This window comes from Amblyomma maculatum, chromosome 2, assembly GCF_055883805.1.
Source record: "Amblyomma maculatum isolate TAMU_Amacu chromosome 2, ASM5588380v1, whole genome shotgun sequence".
Taxonomy (NCBI): Eukaryota; Metazoa; Arthropoda; class Arachnida; order Ixodida; family Ixodidae; genus Amblyomma; species Amblyomma maculatum.
Window position 1 is genome coordinate 175,544,623 of NC_139345.1, and position 11,728 is coordinate 175,556,350.

Genomic DNA, 11,728 nt, shown 5'->3' on the forward strand with positions numbered 1-11,728 from the left:
TAACTCGCAACTGCAGGGTTTATTGCTGAAGCACGCAATAAATACAGGTCACATGAAAAAAATAACAGAAAAAACAAACGGCAAGAGAAGAGAGAGAGAAGCAGCTTCTCTCTCTCTTCTCTTGCCGTTTGTTTTTTCTGTTATTTTTTTCATGTGACCTGTATTTATTGCGTGCTTCAGCAATAAACCCTGCAGTTGCGAGTTAGCGCTTGTCCGTGTCTTTCTTCCTTCCGTCCTTCGTGTACTTTCGCGCTATTTTCCATCATGAATGTTAACCAACTCGCCCAACTTTCGGCATTACTTAACATGATATCGTCTGCATAGGTACTATAGCGGAGCCCCTCTATCTCTGCCAGCTTACTTGGTAAGCTAATCATAGCTATGCTTAAAAAGATGGGAGAGAGTACCGAGCCCTGTGGGTTTTCACGGACTCCGAGTGAACCACTTTCAGTCTACAATTGCGAATGCCTATGGCAGCTGTTCTGTTCGCTACACATTTTTACTTTAAATATAATTGTAGGTCCGACTTCCTGCCAATAACGCACTCAGGGTATCTAGGATAGCATCGTGGCGGAAGTTATCAATTGTCTTCACAATGCATCTAGACCTGCCACAATTCTCGAGCCCTTTTTTTGTGCCTGATGTTTCAGCTGTAGCATGACATCGGTCACAGTGTTCCGATCGAAATCCTATCAACGTGTCAATATACAACTCCGCTCTTCTAGGAAAATGTTAAGCCTAGTGTGCACGACGGGCTCTATAACTACAGATTTGTTGAAAGTCGGGGGGAATATTGTGCTAGAAAAACTGGCCATCATGTATACGCAGTGCCTGATGTCATCGACTGTACCGGAACCATGGAAGAATGCAAACATTATCCTCATTCATAAGAAAGGGGACTCTAAGGACCCTAAAAATTACTGACCAATCAGCTTACTGCCTGTTACGTATAAGGTATTTATAAAGGTAATCGCTAATAGAATCAGAACAACCTTTCCTTAGACTGCAATCAAGCAAAGGATCAAGCAGGTTTTCAGAAACGATACTCTACTATCGACCATATCCATACCATCAACCAGGTGATAGAGAAATGCTCGGAATATAACCACCCTTATAAATAGCATTCATTGATTACGAAAAAGCATTTGACTCAGTTGAAACCTCGGCGGTGATGCAGGCACTGCGAAATGAGAGGGTAGACGAGCCGTACGTGAAAGTGCTGGAAGATATATATAGTGGCTGCACACCAACCATGCCTCTGCAAAAAAAAGGTAACAAAATTCCGATAAAGAAAGGAGTTAGGCAAGGAGACACAATCTCCCCAGTAGTATTCATAGCTTGCTTAGAGGAAGTACTCAGAGACTTGAAATGGGAGCTGTTAGGGATAAGGGTAGATGGAGAATACCTCAGTAATCTGCAATTTGCTAATGACATTGCCTTGCTAAGCAACTCGGGGATGAACTGCAAATAATGATTGATGACCTAGGCAGGAAAGGTAGAAAAGTAGGCTTCAAAATCAATATGCTGAAGACTAAGGTAATGTTCAAAAGACTCGCGAAGGAACAGCATTTTACATTAGGTAGCGAAGAACTGGAAATAGTAGGCAAATATGTCTACTTAGGACAGGTAGTAACCGCAGATCGGAACCATGAAAAGATAATAACAAGAAGAATAAGATTGGGATGAAGCGCTTTTGGCAAGTACTCGCAGATTATGACTAGCAGCTTACCGGTACCGCTGAAGAGGAAAGTATACAACAGTTGAATTTTACATTTGCTCACATATGGGGCTGAAACGTGGACGCTAACCAAGAGGAGTATACTTAAGTTGAGGACAACGCAGAGGGCTATGGAACGAAAGAAGGTAGGGGTAACATTAAGAGATAGGAAGCGTGCAGAGTAGGTCAGAGAAATAACTCAAGTTACCAACATTCTAGCGGAAATTATGAAAAATGGACATGGGCAGGACATGTAGTGGGAGGAGAGGGTAACCGATGGTCGCTTAGTGTAAAAGACTGGATTCCACGGGAAGAAAAGCGTAAAAGGAAGCGGCAAAAAGTTAGGTAGGCGGATGAGGTTAAGAAGTTCGCAGGGGTCAAGTGGATGCAGCTAGCATAGAACCGGGTTAATTGGAGAAATATGGTAGTGGTCTTCAGCCTGCAGTGGGCATAGTCAGGCTGATGATGATGATAAGAAATATTATAACATTCCAGAGCATCACCTGCGAAATTTCTGGCGGCACTATATTCTTATGCGGAGCGAGCTAATGTGTTTCGGCTCCGTAGCTTCCACCAGATTGCCACAGAAAGTTATCCCCGAGTATAGGTCCCTATTCTCAATATTTATACCGACGGATACCACAAAATTGGGAATGATCGGGACCTCAAAGAAGGTCGTCATCGCCATCGCTTCAATATTACCTGGTGGGCACCATTTACTATCTTCCTCAGGCTCACCTCAGCCTACACCAAATATTCACGACCCTAGGTAAATTTCTTGACACATTGCCCTCTCAAATGGCTATACTCTGCGGTGTTTCTAATGCCCCGCACACACTATGGGGTTATCCGCAGTCCTTTCGTGCCGGCCGCCTACTCCACTCTATGGCCCAGCAAGCTCCCCTCACTCTCCTCAACACGTCCGGAGTACCCACAATGGCGGGAACATACAGCCAGCGCCACACTACTCCTGACCCTACGTACTGTTCTGGTCCTATATCACCTCAGTGGTCAGCCACTGCCGATACCCTTCTTAGTGACCACTATATTATGTTGATCTCCGTCCCTCTTCGGATACCCACCCGCAAGCAGCACATTCAACATACTGACTAGCATGCCTTTCACTGTCTCCTCTCCTCTGCCTCCTTCACGTCCTGTGAGGAGTTGCCTAATGCCCTTCTCCAAGTGGCTTCATCCTCTACCCTGCGCGGAGACCACTGCACATCCCACTTCTGACTCCGACCCCCATCTCATCAGGCTATGGAAGCATCGCAAAAACCTTCTATGAACAGCCAGAGTGCAACCCCGCCACATCCAACTGCAGACCACCCTTCCAAAGTTGCGAGAAGATATCGTGACATGTGCTATGATTGAGGATTCTTGATGGAATACCCTATGCCACAATCTTGACACGGCGTTCCATAAAAAAATCAACCCCCGACTCTTGCTAAAGCTCTAGCCGCAAAGTCCCCCGATGAGGTTTTCGCAACCCTCGCAGATCTTTATTTCCCGCCTCCTTTGTCCCCCTTTTACCCTGAATACAAGCAATGACCTCGATGCCCCTTTTACACTGCGCGAGCATGAGGCTGCACTTCTTGCCAACGCCACTCCGTCGGCTCCCAGTGAAGATAGAATCACTACGCTCTTCGCAATCTTCCCGATAACGCAAAAGAGCCCCTTCTCCCCCTCTATAACACCGCCTGGGAAGGAGGCTCTCTGCCATCGTCCTCACTTATTTCTATCATTCCTAAACAGGCCAATGGCGTCCCGGAATAGGGTCTGCCACTCAGCTCCACAACCAAACGCACCTCCCTTCCCTAATCATATAAACGTAAAAAAATGTTTTCTCCTCCTCCTCCGAGCATTGAACTTTATTTCTACACCCCACCGTCTCAACCGCGATTATCCGCAGGGTGCCGTTCTTTCTTTCACCCACCATTTTATTGCGAACGCAATACTACGCCAGGTTTAGAGCCTTCAGCGTAGCATGGTCCGGTAGTTACGCTTACACCAAGTGGCTGCTGACGTCATAGCAGTGCGAGAGCTGAGCTACCAAGTCGGCTCTTCAGCGTAGCATGTGAGGGGGCGAAGGGTGGCTGTTCCTGGCACTACGGGGCGGAGACGGCAGGTCAACGCCGCTTGCGGCGGTGGCCTAATAATAATAATTGGTTCCCATGAAGGGAAACGACCAGTATCTGTCACACTTCCTCTGTGGACACCTGAACTGTGCCGTAAGGGACGGAATGAAGGTGGGAGTGAGGGTGAAAGGAGAGAAAGGGGAGCCATAGTGGAGGGCAACGCAGGAAGTTCGACCACCTGGGGATCTTTAACGTGCGCTGACATCACACAGCATACGGACGCCACTTCGTTTCACCCCCATCGAAACGCAGCCGCCGAGGTCAGGTTCGAACCCGGGAACTCCGGACAGTAGTCGGGCGTCGTACCACTGCTCCACCCCGGCGGGGCTGGTAGCTTGCCAGCCACAAAATGTTTATCTGTTGTAGGTCGTCAGTGCTGCTGCCAGCCACCGAATTTTTATCTTTTGTAGGCTGTCATTGCACCTGCCACTGCGTAGGTGGTGGACGACGGCTGTTGCGGCGCGCCTTTCTCTCCCTCTCCTTTTTATTGCGAAGCAATACTACTTTAGTTACTACCTCGGCCCGTGCCATGCCGCGGCCGCATAGCCACGCTTGACCTTTCGCGTGACCTCGCTGCATACGCGCATAGCTGACCTCGCACGTGCGCGGCGCATAGCTACGGCCGCGGCCTGACTCCCGCTCCTCTCACCAGGGGCACTGCGCGCTATGTGACGTTAGGGTGCCTCGATGCCTGCCCGGCGCGGGAAGACATCGAGACACCCTATGTGATGTCATACCATCTGTGTAAAAACGGGGCCCCATCACACGCCGTCGCCTTGCGCGGCGCATAGCCACGGCCGCGGCCTGACTCCTGCTCGTCTCGTCAAGCCCATGAGAGGCGCTTCGGCAGGTTGTAAAGAGAAAGAACGGCTTTCCAAGCGACGAGCTCAAGATGCAGCCAGGCGAAAAAAAAATTGGAGGACGCTTAAGCTTCGCCTTCAAGAGTGGAACGCGATAGCGTTATTGCACCTCGTTCGCACCGCCCACTCATTCGCTCGGTATGCTCTTGAGTCACACAAAGACATAGTTTTCATACTCAACACTTCTAAGTGCACTGTACAACTTTTTTCTAATTATTTGTTCAAAGAAGTGCTTTTCACAATCTACATTATCGCACTGTGTTGTGCACACTACAACGTTCCTTGCTCCCGTGTTCCTCTGCTGGGACGCTTTCTCAGCAGAAGCGCTACGGCACAGCGATCACGTCAGAGGCGTCCAGCATCAGACGCCGCACCTAGCAATCGCGCTGTGAGCGGAAAGAGGAGCCGCATCGCCTAAACACCACTGTTCGAGTGACGCACGCTGGATGTTGGAAGGGGAGAGAGCGAGAAAACTTATTAAACGCAAGGGTATTGGGGCATCCTCGCACCGGTGCCCGCGCGGCCCGAAGGGGAGAAGCGGGTGAGCGAAGATAGTGATCTAAAGAAAGGAAAGACGCTTGATTCTAATACCCGTGAGGGTGCACGGCGAAACGTCAGGGGCGAGTGGCGCGCCACGTGTCGGGGCAGCGCCGCACATTGCGAGGAGGGGTTCTTCTGTGTTTGCCGCAAGATGGCTCTGCATGTGCGCAGAGCGCAGAAGAAATGTAGCGGAAATGTACTTCGCTACTCGTGTAACTGCGACTTCTGTAAGTAACATGCTCATAATTACCGATATACATCACAGTATAACGTTCTACGGCACGTTTCTAAGGCAACACCGCATTCACTAGAAGCACTTTTGTACCGCTTTCACGCATCGAACTCGTGGCTGAGCGAACAGCAGACCCTTAAGAAAGACGATGAGCCGCCTATGAAAGCGACCCTGAACCGGCGACCTCCTTTCAAGCCACGGCTCAACATCGCGGCGGACAGGAGGGCCGAGGAAAAGCCACCCTCGCAGCAAGTCGAGCCCGTAAAAGATGCTGGAGGTGGGCATTCTGGAAACGTCTAGCGCCATGCTAGACGTGAAAGGTCAGCGTCATGCTCCCGGCTTCCTTCTAATGCATGATTATGGCGATGGATCAGTGTCTGAACGTTGCAACGCTCAACGTCCGAGGGTTGGCTGGTAGAAGGAAGCAAAGCGAGTACTTCGCCTTTTAACAGCCCCGCCGGGGTGGTGCAGTGATAAGACGCCCGACTACTGTGCCGGAGTACCCGGGTTCGATCCCGACCTCGGCGGCTGCGTTTCGATGGAGGCGAAACGAAGAGGCGTCCGTGTGCTGTGCGTTGTCAGCGCACGTTAAAGATCCCCAGGTGGTCCAAATTACTCCGTAGCCCTCCACTACGGCTCCTCTTTCTCTCTATCCACTTTCTCTCCCACCTTCCTCTCTTCCCTTACGGCGCGGTTCAGGTGTCCACAGCTACAAGTGTGACAGATACTGCGCCTTTCTCTTCCTGTGAACCAATCAATCAATCATTTTTAACAGAGCAAAACATAGACGTGCTAGCAGTACAGGAAACTAAAGTGGAGGGAGAGGAGGAGACAGGGAGCATGGCGCAGCGTTTCACGTCGCGGTACGAAGTGGCTGTTTGTCACGCAGTGGGCGCGTCGGCTGGGTGCCTTCTTTTTGTCAAACGGTTGCCAGGACTTATAGTGCAGGCCGTGATTTCGTCTACGTGCGGAAGGTTGATTGTTTGTGACCTGGTTTTGCATAACAGTGAATGGCGCATTCTCTGCGTTTATGCACCAAAATGCAGCTGAAGACATGGCTCATTTTCTTTAAAAACATCGAACGGTACTTAGATTCAACAAGGCAGCTGATAATTATGGGTGACTTCAACTGTGTTTTAAGCGCCCGAGACAAAACCTCTAACCGCCCCTTTAAAGATGTAAGCACCGATTGTTTGTTGCAGATTATTGCAGAGTTTTCATTAGAGGATGTTGCTGAGTGCTTGGAGGGAGCACGCAGCGTGCAATACACCCATTTTCAGAGTTCTAGTCATGCTCGACTTGACCGAATTTACTTATCGTTGGATGCGATACCGAAGTGTAAAAATTATTATGTTATCCCAATGTCCTTCTCCGATCATTGTCTGGTAAAATGCACTATAGAAGCTAGAAGCCCAAGCAAAAGTTTTGTGTGGGGCCTTTGGAAGCTGAATTCCAAACTTTTAGAAGATGATAACTTAATCGAAATTATTGTACAGAAGCTAAATGAAATAAATAAACGACCTAACAGCAAGCAGCATTGGGGAGCAATGGTAACTGTGCAAGCAAGAAATTAAAATGAAAGCGATAGAAAGAGCCAGCTGTATTCGCCATAACGAAAAGCGAGAAGAAGCACGCCTAAGATCAACATTAAAGACGTTAATAGCGCAGGAGTGTAAAGAGCCGGGGGTTTACAAAGAGGACATCAGAAAAATAAAAAGAAAATAGAATTATTAGATGAGGATATCGTGGAGCGCTCGTTCGCGCCAGGGCCGAAAGATGGGTCGCCGGCGAGACGCCCATAGAGAAAGAGATTGGTAAAGAACGGACACTCCCATAGGGCCCAGCGGCCCATTTGACTGTAGTGCACCAAGCGGCCGGCGGCAACTACTTCCTGTCTTGCTGAAAGGCGCGCGATTTGAATGCTAGCCATGCGCTGCGCCTTTCCCTGCCCTTTTGGCGCATTATTTTGGTTTTAAATTGTCAGCTAGTGTTTCTATTTATTTTCAGCATGCATAACAACAGGAAAAATAGATTCCCAGTTCTCTAAACTGGCCATCAACGCAGCTGCGCCACAGCCTTTGCAAAACAGTATTGCAGAAATGACGCCAAGTGCTTTGCGAAATGAATTTATTTTGCTGCATATAAAGCACAACAGCTGCAACAGATGTAGACGGATGCATTGACAATACTTGACACACATTAGGCGATGTGCACAATACAGAAAAATAAAAATACACAAGGTGAGAAACGGCACTTAGGTAGAGACAAAAACAGCATAACTGATTTCCGAATTATTGCAAATGATATGTAACAAACATGCCTTATACATAAACTACATAGTCCCAGTCGCAGCTACCTTAGCAAGGGTAACTTGTATTGTCCAGGGCAGAGAGGAGTACTGACGCTTGAGGGAAGGCCACACCATTCACTCGTCGCAACCGCCGTGCTTCGGCTGCAGTCCGTGGGTCCATGCAGTGCTGTTGGAAAAGGAATGAACATAATGCAGAAGGTTGCAATGAAATGTAAGGGCACTGCATCGCGTGTAAAGAATGCAAAAGAAAAAGAACCAACAATCCCGTAGCTCGACTTCAGAAACGAAACAAGGCCATAAATCTGAGCACAAAGCAGAGAAGAAATGCCGAGCTCTTGCTCCCGAAAGAGCAGCCAGTAAAAGTCAGCGCGTTCCTATGTTTCAAGTTACAAACCGAAGACGGCAAGGTCCACTTTCCCGGAACAACAGGGGAACGCGCGATTAGAAACAAGGGTCGGCGTGGCACCCGCTGAGGAGGAGGAGGAGCCTGGGCCAGCGACGAGGAGGCTGTGCGCACGTGCGTGGTGCGAGTGCTGCTCTGAACGACTGGCCGAGAGAGAGAGAAAGAAGAGCGGACGGGACAGTGCGGAACGCACCCTTCGTTGGAGAAAGACACATGTAAACTTTACTGAATATATCTAGAATTTTTGTTACCGCTAAACAGGTTTTGTCCGCGTGTGATTTCACTTTTATTCGAATCCCCTAAAGTTCAAATTTGTAGTAACAAAGTTCAGTCTAATATCAAATCTACAACTACTACATGGTGCCGAAACCCGGGATGAGAAGATAGTGGCGAAATCCGAAAAGACCACGACGGACCAAAATGGAAAAGCTCAAAGCGAAGAAGCGAAGTCGACGAGGGCAGAACAAGATTATCATCAACGAGGCCACAGCAGCACTGCCGACAGCCAACGTCCAACAGTTGACAGCTCTGCTTCACAGACTCGAAGTCAGCAATGATGAGCTACGGAAGATCAACGACGAGTTGGAGAACTATCTACCGGAGGAAGCGTTCGAGACCGACTTTACAGAAAGCGTTCAATACGACGACCGGGCCATAAACCTCATCGGCCAACTGAGGGCTCGGATCGCTGCTTCACAACAGACTGCGTCTGAACAGAACGCCGAATCGACGCAAGCGTCGATGCCGACGCCCAGACTCACTGCAATCAGGCTTCCGAAGTTGCAGCTCCAGTCTTTCAATGGTGAGCTTGCCAACTGGTAGTATTTTTGGGAATGTTTCCGCGAAGCGGTGCATCATAATCAGGCTCTGTCCAAAGCGGAGAAATTTCATTACTTAAAGAGCCTCCTCCCTGGGCCTGCCGCATCCGCAGTAAAAGGATTGCAGGCAATTGAGGCCTGCTATGACTACGCGGTACATATACTGCAGCGCTGTTTCGGCGATAAGGGGCTAATCGAACAAGAACACCTGACCAAATTAAGGACGCTACCGCCAGTGTCGTCGTCAAGAGATGTCAGAGGACTCCGCCGGCTCTACGATCATGTTCAACACCACATTTGCGGGTTAACGGCTCTCGGAGTGACCAAGCATGCTTACTGCGCAATGCTTTGCGACATTATCCTGATGGCGCTGCCGCGAGACATGGTGGTGGAGTTTCACCGCCTGGCAAGCCGAGCGACCAAGACAGATGTATTGTCGCCGCCCGATAGTAGTCCCGCGTCACCAGCGCAGCAGTCGTCCGCCTCGACGCAGGCAGATCAGAGAGAAGGCTAGAGGAGGTACTACATTTTCTGCTGGTAGAAACAGAGTGTCGAGAGCGATGTAGGCAAGTTCCCGCCTTTGAAAAGCCGTCTTACAAGGAAAACCTCGGCAAGCGCGCCAGGCAGCCGACTCCGAGTGCCGCTGTTATTTATGCGCAAGCAGGCAAAACAGGGAAATGCGCATTTTGCGATTCGAACAGGCACGACACAGATCTACACGGCTGCACTGACGAACGAAGAAAAAACCGAAAACCTTGCCAGGGCCAAAAGGTGCTTTCGATGCACAAGGTGGGGACACCGAGCGTAAGACCGCAGGCGAAAGATAAAATGCGGGAATTGCGAGAAAAGGCACGCTACCTCAATGTGTAACCCCAATCGGGCAGCGATCAAAACTGACGTGACAGCAGAGGTCACCGCCACTAATGTTCATGCAGAAGCCAAAACAGAAGAAACGCAAGAGACGGCACTGCAGACTTTTCGTGCCTTTGCTTTGGGAAGCACCAAATACGGCCAAATCCGGGGCGTCATGGACGGTGGAAGTTAAAAAACGTTCATTCGAGCAGATATCTCAAAAACACTTGATTTGAAGAATTTAGGAAAGGCCGACTTCCACCTAAACACCTTTGCGGCTGCGGCCGCGCAATTCCAAAGCTTCCGGCTGGTAAAACTTCGCCTTCGGAGCCAATACGGAGATCATGAAATAGCAATAGAGGCTATTGAGGTGCCCTTCATATGCAGGGACGTCAGGCAGGTACCCGCAGATCACAGTTTTGTGCAAAAGATGGAAGTTCGAGGAGCACTGCTCGCAGACAGACTGATCCATCCGGGCATGTCTTCCGTGCCAGGTATTGGATTACTAATTGGAGCCGACCACCTTTGGAAATTTCAAACGGGAGAGGTGCAAAGATGCAACGAAAATGAAGGATTAGCAGCGGTAAATACAAAATTCGGTTGGACGATTCAGGGACCGTTCAGTGTGACTTCAAGCCTCACAACCGCAAACAATGTTTGCATACTAAGAATAGGCTTGGAAACTGCAGACCAGGTCCCCACTACGCTGCAGAATTTCTGGGAACTAGATGCCATCGGCATAAAAGATTCCCCAGAGACACACGACGAAAGAGCACTGAGCAAGGTAAAGTTGGAAAATAAAGGTCAGCGCTATGAAGTTGCCTTGCCATGGAAAGACGCATCCAAAGAACTCAACGACAACAAAAATATGGCAATTCGGCGACTCGAGAACCTGACAAAGCGACTATGCCGCTATCCAGACCTCGCTGAGCAATACGACGACGCCATCAAGGCAGGGCATGCGGAGCAGGTGACCGAAGAAGTAGAGTCTGGGAAAGTTTATTATATGCCACATCAGCCAATCGTACGTAGTGAGGCAACTACAACGAAGCTGCGTGTCGTGTTCGACGCATCATCACACGCTCCGAGGAAACGGTCACTGAACGACCACTTGGAAAAAGGACCTAACCTCGTCAGTGATTTGGTGCAGATTCTCTTGCGGTTCCGTCTACACAAGGTCGCTCTTGTAGCAGACGTCGAGAAAGCATTTCTGCAGATAAGCGTGCGGCCTGAGCATAGAGACGCCCTGCGGTTCTTCTGGTACAGTAGCCCGCCGCTTGACTCGTCAGCATTGCCGGATATCGAAGAATGGAGAATGACTCGGGTACCGTTCAGTACGACAGCTAGCCCGTATATGCTGACCGCTACCCTTCACCACCTTGAATGCACGACAAAGGAAGTTTCGAAAACGGCGAGCCTCATGAAGGACTCCTTTTACGTGGACGATCTGGTGACGGGTGCGGCTACAGTAAACGAGGCATTGAGAATAGCCACTGAAGCCACCGACATAATGAGCGACGCTGGCATACGCTTAAGGAAATGGTCCTCTAATTCCGATGCAGTCCGCGCGGCGCTTGGGGACGACGAAACTACACCTTCGAATGGTGAACGGAAGATCCTGGGAATGAAATAATGGAACGCAGCTGATGGCAAGATGGCAATGTCCCTGGCCAGTGTGATCAGCTCATTAACTAGCGGAGCTGCGTCGAAGCGCGTGGTGCTGCAGGCGTCGGCAAGAATATTCGACCACTTGGGCCTCGTCTTCAAAGGCTATGGGAGAGAGGTATCGAGTGGGATGACCAATTACCGAGCGACTTGGAATCGGAATGGAGAAGTTGGTGTTTAGACCTCGGTAAT

General features: G+C 49.6%; 1 protein-coding gene across 1 annotated transcript; it reads left to right on the plus strand.

The window, feature by feature from the left end:
- Window positions 1–8,621: 8,621 nt before the first annotated feature.
- LOC146200483 (uncharacterized) lies at window positions 8,622–11,504 on the plus strand. Its single transcript, XM_084592376.1, has 2 exons — window positions 8,622–9,003; window positions 10,561–11,504. The coding sequence occupies exons 1-2, from the start codon at window positions 8,622–8,624 to the stop codon at window positions 11,502–11,504; spliced, it is 1,326 nt and encodes a 441-aa protein (XP_084448502.1).
- Window positions 11,505–11,728: the final 224 nt, after the last annotated feature.

Coding starts and splice junctions, on each gene's coding strand:
- LOC146200483 (XM_084592376.1), top strand. CDS start 8,622: ATGGAAAAGCTCAAAGCGAAGAAGCGAAGTCGACGAGGGCAGAACAAG. Junction 9,004..10,560: donor GCAGCTCCAGTCTTTCAATG/GTGAGCTTGCCA, acceptor TGGAAACTGCAG/ACCAGGTCCCCACTACGCTG.